The sequence below is a fragment of the Lepus europaeus genome, chromosome 9 (assembly GCF_033115175.1).
Source record: "Lepus europaeus isolate LE1 chromosome 9, mLepTim1.pri, whole genome shotgun sequence".
Classification (NCBI taxonomy): domain Eukaryota; kingdom Metazoa; phylum Chordata; class Mammalia; order Lagomorpha; family Leporidae; genus Lepus; species Lepus europaeus.
Window position 1 is genome coordinate 12664358 of NC_084835.1, and position 18784 is coordinate 12683141.

General features: G+C 47.9%; 1 protein-coding gene across 1 annotated transcript in view; it reads right to left on the minus strand.

Annotated features, from left to right (window-relative positions):
* Positions 1-18784, minus strand: part of RAB7A (RAB7A, member RAS oncogene family) — a 67545-nt gene that overhangs the window by 4978 nt on the left and 43783 nt on the right. Inside the window, exons 2-5 of the mRNA XM_062200564.1 lie at positions 12446-12506; positions 10995-11121; positions 410-628; positions 97-225 (exon numbers count right to left, since the gene is read on the minus strand). Coding sequence (XP_062056548.1) covers positions 97-225; positions 410-628; positions 10995-11121; positions 12446-12498 — 528 coding nt within the window. The 5' untranslated portion in view covers positions 12499-12506. The remainder of the gene's footprint in view (positions 1-96; positions 226-409; positions 629-10994; positions 11122-12445; positions 12507-18784) is intronic.

Consider the following 18784-nt stretch of genomic DNA (forward strand, 5'->3'; position numbering starts at 1 on the left):
AGAGGTTCTGCTGGCTACACAGCAGAGAGTTGACTGGAAAAGATGGAGGCCAGGCAGGGCTGGGCCAGGGGCACCCACCAGCTGCTGCGCACCCACCTGTTTAAGTGCGTTCCGTGCAATTGTCTGGAAGGCCTGCTCCACGTTGATGGCCTCCTTGGCACTGGTTTCGAAGTAGGGAATGTTGTTTTTGCTGTAGCACCAGGCCTGTGCCCTCTTTGTGGCCACCTAGAATAGGAAGCATGGCATGTAACATTCTGTCCCCAACCTGCAGCCATTTTTCAAGGACTGAGACAATGACTAAAGCACTTAGGAAGGGAAGATCGATGGTTAGAACTAACACTAGTTAGAACTAAGAACCATGCCTAACATCCAACAGAGCCCTCCAAATTGCCCCACCTTTAGCACTTACTTGTCTGTTTTCGAGGTCAATCTTATTTCCCAACACAACAAAGGGGAAGTTTTCCGGATCCCGGGGACTGGCCTGGATGAGAAACTCATCTCTCCAGCTATCAAGCGTTTTGAAAGTGTTGGGGGCGGTCACGTCGAATACCAGAACGCAGCAGTCCGCACCTCTGTAGAAGGCTACACCGAGAGACTGGAACCGTTCCTGTCCTGCTGTGTCCCAGATCTACAGAGACAAAACAGTCACTCCTTGGGAGATGCTGGGCAGAGCAGCAAACGCGCGTGTCTGTGTTTTGCCAGATAATGGCCGGGACTATAGGGCTACCCACAAAGACAAGTGACTTCTGAACCAGAGCACCCCCGCAACCCCAACTGTGTGTCTATTGGGGGGGGTCACATTTGAGTGCAAACACTAGGGTGCTAGAAACATTTTGTCACATAAACAGGTAAAAAATTTTTAAGAACTTACTTGAAAGAATTACAGATAGAGGGACACATACACACACACACACACACACAGATCATCCATCCACTGGTTCACTCCCCAGATGGACAGGCTGGAGACAGGAGCTTCATTGAGGTCTCCCACAGGGTGGCAGGGCCAAAACACTTAAGCCATCTTCCGCTGCTTTTCCCAGGCCATCAGGCAAGAGCTGGATTGAAGTGGAGTGGCTGGGACGTGTACTGGTACCCATGTGGAATGCTGACATCACATTCACCTGCTATGCCACAATGTCATTTCCCATGGACAGAGACGTAAAATTCAAACTTAAGATTCACAGATTCTAGGAACCTTCAGGAGTTGGAGGCGATTACTTGAAAGGTACATGTTTCATGTATGAAAAGTTCAGTATGTTTTATTTATATAGTGCAATTTAAAAAAAACTAGGACTCAGCATTGTGGTCCAGATTAAGCCACTACTTGTGATGATGGCACCCTGTATGAGAATGCCAGTTCAAGTCCCAGCTGCTCCACTACTGATCCAGTTCCCTGCTAATGCACCAGGCAAAGCAGCAGATGATGGCCTGGGTAACTGCAGCCCTGCCACCTAAATGGGAGAACTGGATGTATGTCTTGGCTCTTGACGTAGCTCAGCCCTGGCTATTTTGGCCATCTGGGGAGTGAACCAGTAGATGAAAATTTCTGTCACTCTGCCTTTCAAATAAAAAAACCAGTAAGTGTTAAAACAACAGGGGCCGGTGCTGTGGCGCAGAAGGTAAAGCCACCACCTGCAGTGCCAGCATCACATACAGCAGCCAGTTCAAGTCCTGTCTGCTCCATTTCCAATTCAGCTCTCTGCTATGGCCTAGGGAAGCAGAAGATGGCCCAAGTGCTTGGACCCCTGCACCCACGTGGGAGACCCAGAAGAAGCTCCTGGTTTCAGATTGGCCCAGCTCTGGTTTTTGCGGTCATTTGGGGAGTGAACCAGCAGATAAAAGACCTCTCTCTAACTCTGCCTTTCAAATAAACAACAACAAAACACCCTGTTAGAGGTCAAGAAAAAAGTTACAAGAACATAAATAATGGAGTAAAACTGATATAGGTAAAACTGGCCAAAGACCAGCACCTTGCTTGGTACCATGTTAGGCTCCAGAGAAGCCTAGATTTCCTCACCGCTACAGATCCTTCATGGTGTAAGGATGAAGTGTAATAAAGACAAAGTAGTCCTTTTTTTTTTTTTTTTTTGGACAGGCACAGTGGACAGTGAGAGAGAGAAAGGTCTTCCTTTTCTGTTGGTTCACCCCCGAATAGCTACTATGACTGGCGCACCACGCTGATCCGAAGCCAAGAGCCAGGTGCTTCTGGTCTCCCATGGGGTGCAGGGCCCAAGCACTTGGGCCATCCTCCACTGCACTCCCTGGCCACAGCAGAGAGCTGGCCTGGAAGAGGGGCAACCGGGATAGAATCCGGCGCCCTGACTTGGACTAGAACCTGGTGTGCTGGTGCCGCAGGCAGAGGATTAGCCTGTTGAGCCATGGCACCGGCCATACAAATGTCCTTTTTATTTATTTGGAAGGCAGAGTGGCAGAGAGAGGGAGAGACAGAAAAGGAAAGATATTTTCTCTTCACTGTCTCACTGCCTAGATGGCCACAAGGGCAGGGGCTGGGCCAGGCCAAAGCCAAGAGCTTGGAACTCCCAGCTGGTTTTCCACGTGTGCGGGTGGCAGGGGCCCAGGCACTTGCTCTGCTTTTCCAGGCTCAGCAGCATGGAGCTGGATGACAAGTGGGACTGCCAGGACTCAAACTAGTGCTCTCATACATCTGCTTAACCAGCGGTACCATAATGGCAGCACTTAAATTATTCTACCTCCCTCTGAGTGGGACTACATACTCCCCTGGCCAACAGTAACAGCATATAAGAATGCTGGGAATACCTGCTGCTTCACTTCTGTATTTTTTTTTTTTAAAGATTTATTTGAGAGGCAGAGTACAGAGAGAGTTCGTCCACCTACTTTGCTACACTTCAGTCCCAGCTAAGGCACCTAGAAAGGCAGCAGATGATGGCCAAAGTCCTTGGGCCCTGCACCCACGTTGGGGAACTGGAAGCAGCTCCTGGCTTCGGCCTGGCTCAGCCCTGGCTGTTGTGGCCATCTGGGGAGTAAACTAGTAGATGGAAGACCTACCCCTCCTTCTCTCTCTCTCTCTCTGCCTTTCAAATAAATAAATCTTAAGATTTATTTGAAAAGCATAATTAGAGAGGTGTCAAGATCTGTCTGCTGGTTTACTCCCCAGATGGTCACTACAGCCAGAGCTGGACCAGGCTGAAGTCAGGAGCCAGGAGCTTCTTCTGGGTCTCCCAGGCAGGTGCAAGACCATCTTTTGTAGCTTTCCCAGGCCATGAGCAGGGAGCTGGATCGCAAGTGGAGCAGCCAGTACACAAATGGCATCCCTGTGGGATATATGCAGGCCTCGCAGCAGGCAACTTTACCCACTATACCACAGCACTGGTCCCCCAAGAGGAAATTTAGAGGACTCTGTTGCTGTTAGTGAACTAAATGGTTATTTGGAATTCCGTTACAAAAGATGACAACCAAGTCACATTAAAAAGCTGGAAAATTGAAAAATGTTTCAAAACTGTGTCTTACATAAAAGGCAGAGAAAAGAGGAACACAGCTCCCACTTACTGGTTCACTCCCAAATGCCCTGAGGAGTGGGCACTGGGCCAGGGCCCAACAAGGAAATGGGTGCAGCTCAGGTCTTCCCGTGGGTGGCAGAGTAACAATTCTTTGAGCCATCACTGCTGCCCCCTTGGGTCTGCGCTGGCAAGATGACAGTCAGGACCTGGAGCCAGGAGTCAAACCCAGGCAGCGTGGATGTGCAACAGGGGTACCTTAACCAGCAGGCCAGATGCCTACTTCCTGATGTGACTAACAGTAACACTGCCATTTTAATTTCAGTTTCTCTTCCTTCTTCCAGTAAATGACTCCTGAAGAAACGTCAAATACTTCTACCCTCTACTATCTTCAAGTTCATTTCCAAAAGCTATTTATACACACACACATACATACATACAGGATAGTCCCTGTCTTAACAATAGTTTGACTTACATTCCATACCATCCTGAAGTCAGAAATTTATGCATACAATCACTCCCATTTTGGGGGCCGGTGCTGTAGCGCAGCGGGTAAAGCCACTGTCTGTGGTGCCGGCATCACATACGGGCACCAGTTCGAGACCCGACTACTGCATTTCTGATCCAGCTCTCTGCTCTGGGCTGGGAAAGCAGTGGAGGATGGCCCAAGTCCTTGGGTCCCTGCAGCCATGTGGGAGACCTGGAAGAAGTTCCTGGCTCCTAGCTTTGGATCAGCTCAGCTCCAGCCGTTGTGGCCATCTGGGGAGTGAATCAGCTGATGGAAGACCTGTGTCTCTCTCTGCCTCTCCTCCTCTGTGTAACCCTGACTTTCAAATAAGTAAATATTTTTTTAAAAAATCACTCCCATTTTCAGTGCAGTATTCATGAATTACATGAGATATTAAACACTTAAGATTTGTGAGACCAGGGTTATGGCGTACGGGTTAAACTGCTGCCTGTTGGGGCCGGCGCCGTGGTGTAGTGGGTAAAGTGGCCATAAAGTATATGAGCGAAAGTACAGAGGATGCTGGTTTACAAGACCACATTCCACACTGGAGTGCTTGGGTTCACCTCCTGCTTGTGGCTTCTGGTTCCAGCTTCCTGTATGCAGATCTTTGGAGGTAGCATGGATGCCTCAAGTTGGGTCCCTGGCACTCACAGTGGGAGAGCTAGACTGAGGTTTCTTTTTTTTTTTTTAAGGATTTTTTTCTTTTTTTATATTTCAAAGAGTGGCAGAGAGAGAGAGACAGACAGACGGACAGTCTTCCATCTGCTGGTTCACTCCCGATGGCTGCAGTGATCCAAGGCCAGGAACCAGGATCCTCCTCCAGGTCTCCCATGTGGGTGCAGAGGCCCAAGGACATGGGCCATTTTCTGCTGCTTCTGCAGGACCATTAGCAAGGAACTGGATAGGAGTGGAGCAGCTGGGACTTGAACTGGCACCCACATGGGATATTGGCACTTCAGGCAGAAGCTTTACCCGCTACAGCACAGCACCAGCACTGGCCCCTGGACTGAGTTTTTGTCTGCTGGCTTTGGCCTGGCCCATCCCTGGCTAGTGGAGAACAGACTAGTGGACAACTGCTCTTTCAGATTCTCAAGAGAAACAAATAAAATACATGGGAGAAGCCTGGGCAGGGGAGACAGCACTTAAGATGCTGTTTGGGATACCCGCATTTCCTATGGGGTCCCTGGGTTTGAATCCTAGATCTGCCCCCAAGTCCAGCTTGGGAGGCAGCAGCTGATGGCTCAAGTGGATAGGAGAATGAACCAGGAGAGGTAGATCTCTGTCTCTCAATTTTAAGAGATACAGTAGGATGTGCACAGATTATATGTAAATACTATTCCATTTTATGTAAGGGACAAGATCAGCAGCAGATTTTATTATCTACAGGGATCCTGGAACCATCCCCCATGGACGCTGAGGAAGATTCAGTCAGTGTGGGAGTTCTGTCCTCTTAGTATTACGGTCACAATTGTAAGACAGGTACGTACATACGACCAAAGCGCACTTCCCACCGCAGCCCTCGAGGTTCACCCTGTAGAACTCGGGCACCCCTAGGTCTGTGGAGGGTGAGTGTCCTAGGGACTGCTACGTTGACTGTTGCTTTTGGAACCTGTGCTGCCTGGATCACTGAAAGGTCGGCTGTAGTCAATGCTGTTCCTTCAAATTTGGCTTTCTCCACTGGCAGCCTCTCCCCAGAACCTATTTTAAATTTTCCATTATTATTCATATAGACTTCTATTTATCCCTCTTTAGAATCTGGGCTTCCTAAAACTGGATTGGTGCCACAACAGTTCTGGAAACGACTTGACAAACCTCATCTTTAATCTCTCTCTTCCCTCTGAGACGGATTAAAAGTAGGTCTCTCCTACTCAATGAATCTTGTTTTTACCTTAGCCAGCATCCCATGAGTGCCAGTTTGAGTCTTTCAAATAAAAACTATTTTTTAGAGATCTTAATTCCCGAGTTGCAGATTTCTGCTTATGTCTTTCCTCCCCAGATCGCTGTAGCTTGTTTCCTCGGCAGATTTAAGGCTGTCTTATTTTCTTGAGGTGAATTGACAGAACATTGTTCACACATGATCTATACACCGCGCATCAATACGTTCCTTCCTTCCCTTTTACTTTTTTTTGCTGTGAAGCTTACAGTATAACTACAGGCACTAGACTGACACAGCTCCGGAACGGATTCATCACGTGTCACTGGAACACAGCCTCCTGACTCCTTTACATATAAACAAAATACTCAGAAAAAGTAGGAAGCCTCCTGGTCACAATGCCTTGTTTTCTTTTTGAGCACCTGCTGCTAAAAGCTTTTGAAAATTCCTCAAGAAGTACAGTGACAAAGCCTTTGTCCAGGCAGTGGCTTTCACATACCTCCAGTCTCTGAAACCAGCGGGGGAAAGCCCAAGACCCAGTTCGTCCACTTTCCAGACGTCACTTAGACCCCCTGGGTCTCCAGCCACGGTCTCTTCAGGAGTGAAGCAGTCGAGGGTCCCAGCGTCCTGGGCATGTTGGGACTGACCGTAATGACCCTGACCCAGCAGGGGTTGGGCCCTGACCTCCAACCCCCTAGCCTGCATGGCTACTAAGCCAGGGTTCAGTCCGGCAGACTTGAAGTCCCCTGTTAACTGGGGGCAGCTTGGAGTTCTCTAGGTCATGTCCTCTCCCAGAACCCTGCAGTCGCTGTATGCCCTTCTGTTGCTACTGAAGACCGTGTTAGTCTAACTGCTGTTCCTTTTAGGTCATCTGGCTTTTCTCTATAGTTGCTTTCAGGATTTTATCTTTTGCTCTTCTGCAGTTTTATGTTTTGTTTAGTAAATCTGCTCAATTCTTAAAGGTGACCACTTTCTTGAGCTGTTTAATCTGCAGCTTAGCTGTTCACTTAGTTTATTTCTATATAATTTTTTCACTTCTTCAAGATCTACTTCTCCATATCCTCATTTTTTTTAGTGTCCCTTTCCATTGTGGTTTCTGTTCCTTTTTGAAATGTTTCTAATCATTGCAAACATTACCTGTGTCCATCATTTCCTCATGTGCTTCTAAGTGTCCCCATGGTTGCCTGTATGTTACTTTTGTTTCTGCCAGGATTGACAGGGGTTTGTGTCAGATTACTTATTAAAGATCTGTTTATTTGAAAGAGTTACAAAATGAGAGGTACAGGACAGATCTTCTGTTGTTTCACTCCCCAGATGGCCAAAATGGCCAGGGCTGGGCCAGGCCGAAGCCAGGGGCTTCTTGTGGGTCTCCCATGTAGTGCAGGGGCCCAGGCACTTGAGTCATCTTCTGTTGCTTTTTCCAGGCCGTCAGCAGGGAGCTGGATCAGAAGCAGAGCAGCTGGGACCCGAACCAGTGCCCATACAGGATGCCAGTGTCAAAGGTGGCAGCTTGACCAGCTACACCACCACGCTAACCCCTCCTGTTAGATTCTTTGCCACGTGGAGTAGAAACTTAGAATCCACACGTGTGGATCGCAGGACTGAGATTTTCCAGCAATGAAGCAAAAAAATCCCAGTCCACACTTCAGTCACAGTTCCCCCACCTCCTTAGCCTGCTTTCATTTCCTTCCCAAGTCCTAGACTGCGTGTGTGCACGCGCGTACGTGTGTGTGCAAGGAGCTTCCCAACGCCAGTGCCTCTACCCTGTGTACACACCCTGCCCCTACATAACTGATAAAATCCCCTTCTGTCTACAAACTCCAGCGCACCATGGCAGGAGCCTCCGAACTTCCCATTGCCTCCAGTTCCCTTTGTCTTGTAAGCTGGGAACTCCTTTTCTCTCAAGCTGGACCAACCAATTGGCTGGCTTATTTAATTATTTATGCTTATTTATTCACTTATATTTACTTGTTTATATTTCAAAGAGAGAGGGGGAGACACAGAAGTATCTTCCACCTGTTGGTTCACTCAGCAAATATCCACAACAAATAGGGCTAGGCCAGGCAGAAGCCAGGCATCAGGGTCTCCCACACGGGTGGCAGGAACTCAAGCTGGGCCATCCTCTGCTGCCTCCCAGGCACACTAGCAGGGAGCTAGATTGGAAGTAGAGTAGCCAGGACTCAAACCAGAAACTCCGATATGGAATGGCCGTCCCAGCTTAAGTCACTATGCCACAATGCTTGCTTTCTGCAAGTTGCCTTACTTAAGTTTTAGTTATATTTTTTTCTTCCAAATATTTATTTTATTTATTTGAAAGGCAGAGTTACACAGAGAGAGGAGAGGCAGAGAGGTCTTCCATCTACTGGTTTACTCCCCAGATGGCCGCAACGGCAGGAGCTGCACTGATCCTAAGCCAGGAGCCAGGAGCCTCCTCAGGGTCTCCCAAGTGGGTGCAGGGGCCCAAGGACTTACGCCATCCCCCACTGCCCTCCCAGGCTACAGCAGAGAGCTGGATCGGAAGAGAAACAGCCGGGACTAGAACCGGTGCCCATATGGGATGCCGGCACTTCAGGCCAGAGCTTTAACCTGCTGTGCCTCAGCGCCGGCCCCAAGTTTTAGTTATATTTTTAAGCTCTTTCAGTGTACGTGTGATTGAAGTGGGGAACAACTGTCATGGAAAAAGGAGTTTCAAAATGCAAGCTCTGGGACTGGTGCTGTGGCATAGGGATAAAGCTGCCACCTGCTGTGCCAGCATCACATATGGGCGCCGCTTCGAGTCCTTGCTGCTCCACTTCCAATCCAGTTCTCTGCTATGGCCTGGGAAAGCAGTAGAAGATGGCCCAAGTCCTTCGGCCCCCAAACCCCTGTGGGAGACCAGGAAGAAGCTCCTGGCTCCTGGCTTCAGATCAGTGCAGCTCCGGCTGTTGCAGCCAACTGAGGAGTAAACCAGTGGTTGGAGGACCCCCCTCCTCTCTCTCTCTGCCTCTCCTTCTCTGTGTAACTCTGACTTTCAAATAAATAAATAAATTTTAAAATCAAAATGCAACCTCTGAGCTAAAGCAAGGGCACAAGCAGGAAACGGTGAGCAGTAGCTCTTCCTGCCATTTTTTTCTGTGGCCATAATGGTACATGTGAATGTCCTGGATCAACTCTGAAGAACATCAAAAGTGATGGAAAAAGAGGCAAACGCCAGGTTCTCATAAGGCTACACTCCAAAGTCACGGTCAGTTTCTAACTATGATGATGGCATGTACACACAAAGAGATCCTCCATCTTTTGGTTTGTTCCTCAAATGCCTACTACAGCTGGGGCTAGGACAGGCCAAAGTCAGGAGCCCAGAACAATCTGGGTCTTTCATGTAGACAGCAGGGATCCCAGGACCTGAGACATCACCTGCAACCTCCCAGGAGCCGCATTACCAGGAAGCTGAAATCGGAGAGCTGTGTGAACGCTGGTGCTCCCAAGCAGTGTCTTAACTTCTGTGTCAACGTCCCTGCTCGGCCCTAGCCAAGATTGGATGTGTAACTCAAAGACTGAAACAGCTGACAGCATGACCACACAGGCAATCAGGATGAAAATACAGCACAGGGGCAATCCTGAGATTCTTTTCCAAAGGATATTAAGCATATTTAAAAATAAAATACCTTAACAGAAGAGGGGAAAAACACCCAGAAGTGAACAGTTTGCAACCAGAGTGAAGGCTTTCAGAAAGTCAAACAGGGGTGGGGTAAGCCGCAGCGTGGGACACTGGCATCCCGTACCAGACTGCAGGTTTCAAGTCTGAGTCCTGAGTACTGCCCTTCTGACCTGGGAAAGCAGTGGATGATGCCCCAAGTGCTTGGGTCCCTGCCACCTTCATGGGCAACGCCATGGCCCAGTCCCAGACATTGTGGGCATCTGGGGTGTGAGTCCGCTGTTCTCGCCCCCATCACTCTGCTTTCCCGATCTATTCATCTGTCTGCCTGCTTAGCTGAAAAGCTGTACAAAGGGATTTGTTCAGAAAGATTCAAGGGCAACCCTTGCAGCATTAGGCTGATACACGAAAAAACCAGCCGAGCTTCTGAGAAACACAGCTTGTGGGGTCAGACAGGCCAGATTAAACTTAGAAAAATAAGGCAACAACTTTCATGAGTCCTTTAACACAGAAGGGATGCAAAAATTTCTGACTTAAAACACTGGACAAGTATATTAGAAAAGGGACAAGTTATAAATTCTAGACACAAAACAAGGACCTGCAGGTGGCCAAACTTAGCAAAAACCAAGACCAAAACAAAGAGCAACAGCAACATCCCAGGAAGTTCACTTAAATTTGAATTCTGGAAAGGTAAAAGCCCCTGCGATGCTGGCGTCCCATGTGCACAGCGTGGTTCATGTTCTAGGTGCTCCACTTAGGAACCAACTCCCTGGTAATGGCCTTGGAAAAGCAGTGGAGATGGCCCAAGTGCTTGGGCCCTTGCACCCACGTGGGAGACCTGGAAGAAGCTCCTGGCTCTGGTCTGGCCCAGCCCTGGAAGATCTCTCTCTTTGAGTCTTCTTCTAACTCTGCCTTTCAAATAAATAAATAAATCCTTAAAAAATTCAATTTCACAAAAAACATGAAATACTTTTGGAATGTATTACCATGCAATATTTGGGACATACTTACACTAAAAAAGTAGTTTATCTGAAACTGAAATTTAATTGGATGTCTTGTATTTTTTTTTAAAGCTTTATTTTATTTGAAAGGCACAGTTGGGGGGGTGGGGGGGATGCAGATCTTCCATACGCTGGTTCATTCAAATGGCTGCAATGGCCAGGGCTTGTCCAGACTGAAGCCAAGAGTTTCTTCCAAGTTTCCCATGTGGGTGCGAGAAATCCAAACACTTGGGCCATCTTTGTGGCTGCTTTCCCAAGTGCATTAGCAGGGAAATGGAGCAGCTAGACTTGAACTGGCGCCCACAAGGGATGCTAGTGTTAGAGACAGTGGCTTTACCAGTTACAGCATCTTGTCTTTTATCTCACAGTCCTCGCTCTTACCAGTTATCCATGAATACAATAGTGGGATTTGAAGACCAAGAAAGGAAAATTGCTAGGCATGAAAAAAGGATGTAAACTAAACTGGCAAAGCCTGGTTGGCACAGTGAGAAAGTGTGCTTACCTGCATCGTAACTAGCCTGTCATCCACCATCACCTCCTTGGTCAGAAAGTCGGCTCCTATTGTGGCTTTGTACTGGTTACTGAATTTCTTGTTCACGTACTGGTTCATGAGTGATGTCTTACCAACTCTGAAATTGGAGAAAAACCACGGTATAAATTCAAATGAAAGAATGAAGCCAACTTCAACATTTGCAGTTTTGGAAAAAGGAATCTGCCTGTGTCGAAGGAGAACAAACAGCCCTCAAAGCAAAGGCCGGTGGCAATCACCCATCGAGACCTTCCCCTGGGATAAAACACGGGTCCAGATGCGGTCTGATGCTTAACAACCTTTTGTCAGTTTGGTAGAGGCAACTCAGATGGCAAAACCTAGTATTATTTCTCTCCTTCCAGGAGGATGCCAGCCCTCGCTTCTAAAAGGAGCTTCAGTATTAAGATCATTTCACTCTTCCAAAAATATCACTGCTGTCTTGGGTGTTTCTCCATTTAGCGGTTGTCATTCAGTTGGATGAAGTAATACAAGGCGGAAGCAACTGGCTCTGAGCAGACACACGCTGCTCAGCCAAGCTGCTGCCTTACAGCTTCAAGTCTGAAGCAGAGGAAGAGCCAGCAAGTCACCAAGTCAGCATCCACCTAAAGTATGTTCTTCCAATGATGTTTTTCAGCAAGAAAACACTGTTACCGCTTCCTCACACAGCCGGGAGCAGTGCTCACCAGCCCACACCGCCTCAGCCAGCACTGTCAGAAGAGGGGAGGCGGAATCTGTAATGGAACAAGGTCTGGTGATTCGTTTTAGACAAGTATGGGTAAGGCAAGCCTAGGAACACCTTTCCATGGAGACAGCAGGCGGGGACAGGGCAGTGACCACGCACCTTGGCCCTACCTTACTGGCCTCTGACATGGCAAGCGGTAGCTTATATAAAAGGTTCCTTGGTGATTTAACTAATAAGCCAGCCACACCAGAAACGTCACCAGCTTTTTAAAGGAGTGGCAGGGAGCTTTGACATAAAGAGGCATACCTGCGTTTACCCTTGTTTAAATACGGGCATCTTCAGTGAGACAAGGGATCAGAGGTCACTGGATGCCATTTCTGCAAAGCTCCCAGACACTGAAGTTAGTTACCTGGTGAGCAGCACACCTAGAACCAGGGGCTCAGGCTTTCACGCACAGATCTGAGTCAAACACACCAAAAGGAGGCAGTGGGCACAAAACCACAGATGCAAAGCAAGATGCCAAATCTATGGAAGCAGGACTCCCTGCCTGCCAACTCTGGAGTTCCATGAAAACGATGCTCTTTGTAGAGCTCAAGTAGTCATCCTCCCCGAAATCATGATGAAATCAGAGAACAAGCGGTTACAGAAGATGCCCCGAATCACAGGGCCTGACGCCCCGTGTGGTAGCACAGAGGGTTGAGCTCCAAGCCAGTCTTAGTTCCAATTCAGGAGAAACACTTACCCAGAATCTCCCAAGATGATCACCTTCAGCAACACTTTCTTCCTAGAGGTCATCTTTCAAACTAAATGAGGAAAGGAGAAAGCACCGTGAGTATGATGACGGTAACAAGAAGCCCCTCCTATGGCCCAAGTGTTTGGGCCCCTGCACCCGCATGGGAGACCAGGAGGAAGCACCTGGCTCCTGGCTTCGGATCGGTGTAGCTCTGGCTGTGGCAGCCACTTAGGGGGTGAACCAACAGAAGGAAGACCTTTCTCTCTCTAACTCTGTCAAAAAAAAAAAAAAAAAAAAAAGCAAGCCCCTCCTTTGGCGCGGACAGCACAGGTGCTAGGCCATCCTTGCCTCTTTTCCCAGCACCCAGAGGGCCCAGGAAAGCACACTCCCAGTTAGGAGAGGTCAAGGCTGGAAGCTGCAGGGCAGGATGTCTTCTGTTTGCCTGGCTACTGGATCAGCATTTGGACTAATGCTCCAAACTGACTCAACAGCCTGCTCCTTGCTTCATTCAAGTCCCTGTGGGAATGTTGAGAACCACTTTCATCCTCGCCTTTGCTCTCCATCCCATTACCTTGCTTTATTTTTCTTCAGAGCAATCATTTTTATGTACTGTATTTGTCATTTGTCTACCTTCTCTTTTGCAATAATTTCCATGAAGACAGTTTTTTTTTTTAAATGATGGGGATGGTGGGGGGGTGGGGGTGGGAGAGGCAAGGAAGGGGAGGGAGATGTAGAGCAAGAGATCCTCCACCCCTGGTTCACTACATAGACAGGTGTTTGGGCCACCATCCACTGCCTTCCCAGGTGTATTAGCAGGAAGTGGAATCGGGAGCAGAGGCGCCAAGACTTCAGGCAGGCACTTGAACCCACTGTGACTGAATGCCCACCCCAAAGACAGTTTGGTTCCACATTGCACACTTGGTGTCAAGCAGAGAACTGCTGTCAGCTGTTGTGATGGCATGTGAGTGCTGCTCCACTCTGCAGCTCGAGGGACCACCTTTTTTCCGGAAGACCTTTCAGGCAGGCTCACTGCCTCTGAGCAGGTAATATGGCGATGCCTATCTGGGCTCAGTTCTCTTCCAGCACTTGCCACGCCATGCTCAATGTACTTGTCGAGGCCCTCTGTCTTAACTACCTCTCAGCTGACCCAGCGACCTTTAGGGAAGGAGTGGGTCTCAGAAGCACTGCTTGTTCCTCTCAGCACCGACCACCCAGCTTCTTCAACATTGAGACTGAAGCCGTCTACAGTGAAAACGACTTGAGCACGCTAATGCTGAACCCAGACTGCTGGGATTTTTACTCTGGCTTTGCCAACGGACTTTAGGCGAGTTATGTAATTTTTCTGCTGGGGAGGAATAGCGACGTAAGACTGTTTCTGTCCTAATGATGTGGTGGAGACTGAATGAGCAACACGCTCAAGTCAGTGACTAGAATGCACTAAGCGGTTAGTCCACACTGACCGCTACTGTTACAATGGGAGCCAAATGCAGAAATGAATAAATAACTGAACAGAGTCCAGAAGGGAATGAGAGAAGCAGAGGATGGTCCAGGACGAGGTAATTAAGCCACACCCTCTTTGCAACTCTCCTTGTTCAACTGCACGCAAGACCACAACTAAAAGGAAACATTTGAATTGACTACCGTGCCACAGGGCGTGACCAGATGGAGAACCCCATGCTCCTCAAAGTGCCCTGCAAGGACAGTGGGCGTGGGCGTGGGGCTCGGCCCCACCCCCCACCCCTCGGGAGCAAGGCCCCCTGCCCATGCTGGGACTGTGAGGACCCTGCATCCCAGCACAACAGCAGCTGTCTAGAAAGCTCCTACTAGCTAGTGCTGGTTAGAAGGCAGTGGGGGAGCACTGGAGTTCCAATAGCTGGCTTCCTTCAGTCTCCTGTTTTGTTAGTTTGTCTTATTCATCAATGGGGTTAATTCCCCAAACTATCCATTATATGCAGAGAGCACTGGGCCCTACCTTCCTTCTCAGGGGCTACCTTGACTGACCAAACATTCAAAGTCTCAACTAAGGTCTAGTATTACATTTCAAGCCAAAAATCACATTATGACAGCTGGGGCAAGGTTCAAACCCAAAGAAAGGACACAGAAGGGATGAGGAGGCTGGCGTTGTTGTACAGGGTAAGCTGCTGCCTGTGATGCTGGCATCTCATATGGACAGTGATTCAAGTTCCTACTGTTCCACTTCCCATCCAGCTCCCTGCTAATGCGCCTGGGAAAGAAGCAGAGGATGGGCCAAGCGCTTGGGCCACAGTACCCACGTGGGAGACCTGGAAGAAACTCCTGGCTTCCCGCTTTGGCCTGGTCCTGGCCCGGGCAGTGTGGTCATTTGAGGAGTGAACCAACAGATGGAAGATAGCTCTGTAACTCTTTCAAATAAATAAATCTTCAAAAAAAGAATATAACGCATATATAATGCAAAAAGACAAGATAAATCTTCCATCTACTTGTTCACTTCCCAAATGGCTGCCAATAGCCAGGGCTGGGCCAGGCTGAAGCCAGTAGCTTTTTCTGGGTCTTCCCTTGGGTGCAGGGACCCAAGCCTTGGGCCATTCTCCACAGCTTTCTCAGGCACATTAGCAGGAAGCAGGATGGGAGGTGGAGCAGCCAGGTCTTGAACTAGTACCTATGTCAGATGCCAGTGCACTGGCGGTGTCTTTACCCACTATGCCAAAGTGCTAGCCCTGCAAAAACATTCTTAACGAAAATTTATTAAAGTCAGTAATCCAAACAGATTTGGATAACATGATTTGTTAATAAGCTTTTCATGACTAAACCAATGTTACTTAATACTATTTTAAAAAATGAAAAGAAATACACTTTTGCGTCCATGTTTCCACACAACAGGTTTCATGTTGCTTTTCTGAGCCCTGTGTTTCTGGCCCACGGAGGCCTCCAGGCAGTGCCCATGTGGCCACCTTACATGGGATGCAGAGTACGACAACCCAGAGTTGCTTCCTTCATTTTTAGCCCCCGTCACAGTAATCCCAGACACCACCGAAGGACAAAGCCCGGAAGCCACCTAAATCAGCACTACAGCAGGCACACATCCTCAGCATACAACTTGGCATTTTGTTCTTCCTACATTATCACTCATCTTTGTTTCTAGTGCTTGTTTTCCATTACAATCTTAAAGTCTAATGTTCCTTTGAGTGAATTAAGCATTCAAACAGCCATTCTTGTTCTTTATTTAATGTATCAAAAATACAGAAAAACTGTCTATAATGAATAGAAAAAAATTTCTTCCAATTAATCTACCTGTTAATGCACCTGGGAAGCAGTCGAGGATGGCTCAACTGCCCCTGCCACCAATGTAGGAGACTTAGATGGAGTTCAGGCGTCTGGCTTTGGCCTGGCCCAGCCTAAGATGTATTTGTGGAGTAAAACAGTGGATGGAAAACCATTCTGTCTCTCCCCCTCTGTCACTCTGTTCTTCAAATAAATATAAAGAAATCATATATATATATATATATATATATATATATATATATTTTTTTTTAAATAGGGAGGTGTTTGGCCTAGCAGTTAAGAAGCTGGTTAAGATAACTGTGTTCCATACCAGAGAGCCAGGGTGGAAACCTCTCTGCTCCTGACTGCAGTTTGTTAATGCAGACCCTGGGAGGCTACGGTGATGGCTCAGGTGACTGGGTTCCTGAAACCCACACAGATCTGGATTGAGTTCCTGGCTCTCAGTTTCAGGTCCCAAATCAGGACACGGTAGGCATTTGGTGAACCAGTGATGGGAGCTCTCTCTGCCTCTCAAATAAATAAATAAATATTTTTGAGAACTTACACAAAACGCTAACATGGACTTACTTCCTTGGGATACAGCAATATCTGGGGGATGAAGTGGGGAGATCTCCCCAGGCTGCGACTCCTAAGACTGTCACTGCAGCACCCTGCTGATAAGCACTGGCAGAGGGTCACAGATGGCAGGCAGGGTAGCAGTGCCAGCTCTTGCACAGGACCAGAGCCAAGGGCTCAGGCACAGGGAGACTGGGTGGCCTCACATGGACGCAGAGCCCTCCTTCCCCAGGTAGCCAGTATCCCTTCTGCAGCTCCTCAGGCTCCCCACGAGAAATTTGTTTTTTAAAGATTTATTTATTTATTTGAAAGTCAGAGACCCAGAGAAAGTTCCTAGCTCCTGGCTTCAGATTGGCTCAGCTCCAGCCACTGCTGCTGTTTGGGGGAGTTCACTGGCAGATGGAGGATTTCTCTCTGTAACTCTGCCTTTCAAATGAAATCAATAATAATAATAAAATACCCAATGCCTACTCAGTGGAGGTGAAGACTATGCTGCCGCTGCTGCACTTGGTCTGAAAGCAAAGTGTCTGTGAAGCCATCAATGTAAAATGCAGAGGACAATACTGAAACAGGAATTTACCACATCCAGGGTCACAGAGCACAAGTGGCAGAACTGGAATTACCACTTAGTCACCACACCGTTCTGCAACACCAGCTCCTACCACAAAGACTGTAATTCACAGAGGAATACACCTCAGGTTTGGAAACCACTCATGTCTGTACCACTGTTTCCATTTATATGTTGTATCTGATATAAAGCTACAATGATGACAGATTATATGAACAAGTATTCAAAGCTCACAAGGCTGAAACCATTAAATTAGTTAATATTCCATAACTCAGTAACTTTTTAAAAACATTTATTTATTTGAAATGCAGAGTAATGGGAAAGCAAGACGGAGAGAGAGAGGGATCCATCTTCCATCCTCTGACTCTGACTCTGCCCCAAACGGCTGCAACAGTCATGGCTGGGCCAGGCCAACCCAAGAGCCTGGAACCTCACCTGGGTCTCCCACAGGGGTGGCAGAGGCCCAAAGACCTGGGCCTTCCTCTGTTGTTTTCCTAGGGGCATCAGGGAGCAGGATCTGAATTCAAGCAGCTGGGACTGGAACCGGCACCCATATGGGATGCTGGTGTCAGGGGTGGGTGGCTCAACACCAATCCCCTGCTTGATGTTTCCAAGCTGCTCATCTAGAACAGTGGGGCCCTAACCAGAAAGTTGACTCTTCTTTTTTCCCTGGACCCTTCCCAGGGTCCAGAAAATTCAAGAAAGTACAAAAAGAAGACAAAAAGCTGCTGATAATCCTATCTACTGGCAGCAGTCAGTATTAGTATCAGAGTATATGTCTTTCCATTTTCCCTCAAATGGTTCAGATTAGGCTGTATATTAACTTTCCACCCTATTTTTCTACATTAAATAAGCATATGGATATTCTCAGTCCTTCCCTTGTTAAGAGTACAGGTGTTGGGGCCGGCACTGTGGTGCAGTGGGTTAATGCCCTGGCCTGAAGTGCCAGCATCCCATGTGGACGCCAGTTCAAGACCTGGCTGCTCCACTTCCGATCCAGCTCTCTGCTATGGCCTGGGATAGCAGTGGGGGATGGCTCAAGTCCTTGGGGCCCTGCACCCATGTGGGAGACCCAGAGTAGGCTCCTGGCTTCAGATCAGCGCAGCTCCAGCCATTGCAGCCAAATGGGGAGTGAACCAGCGGAAGGAAGAGCTCTCTCTGTCTCTACTAATCTCTGTAACTGTGTCTTTCACATAAATTACATTTTTTTTTTAAAAGAGTGCAGGTGTCTTTAATTATGAGATGAGCCTATGCATACATGAGTACTTCATAAAGTTTGTGGAAAATGAAATTAAAAGGTAAGTTGGGTGGGGTGGTTGGTGTAGCAGCTGGGACACCACATGTGACACCTGCATCCTATGCCGCAGTGCCTGGTTTCAGTCCCAGCTCCTCAGCTTCTGATCCCGTTTCCTGGTGATGTGCACCCCAGGCGGCAGCAAATGCTGCTTCAAGAACTTGGTCAGTGCACCCACGTGGGAGACCTGGATCGAGTCCTGTCTTTGACCTGGTCCTGTCCTGGCTGTTGTGGGCATGTGGGGAGTGAACCCGCAGAAGGGAGATTTCTCTCCATCTCAGTCTTCTGAACAAAACAAAAAATCAAAATCATAGATGCTTATTTTTGTGAAAAAATTTTTTTGAAATCCATGAAGTTTTTAAAAAAATTCATGGAAAATGATTTTTATGAAAAAAACTGAATGGTTTTCAAAATTTCTTGCAGTGAAAGAAAGCATCACGGGAACACAGATTTGGGCAGGATTTAAGTACATTCAAAAGGACCACTGTAGACGTTAGCCAGTATGCAGTATTAATAAATCCCATCCTGTTTTCTTCCAAGACTACAGGCTGTGTACATGACCATTAAAGTCAGTCATTCTGCCCTCAAAACAGACAGAGGTCACAGCACAGAGTGAGGGAGGCAGGCAACAGTTGCTCATAAGGTTCTGACAAAGCTCATGAGCAAGAGA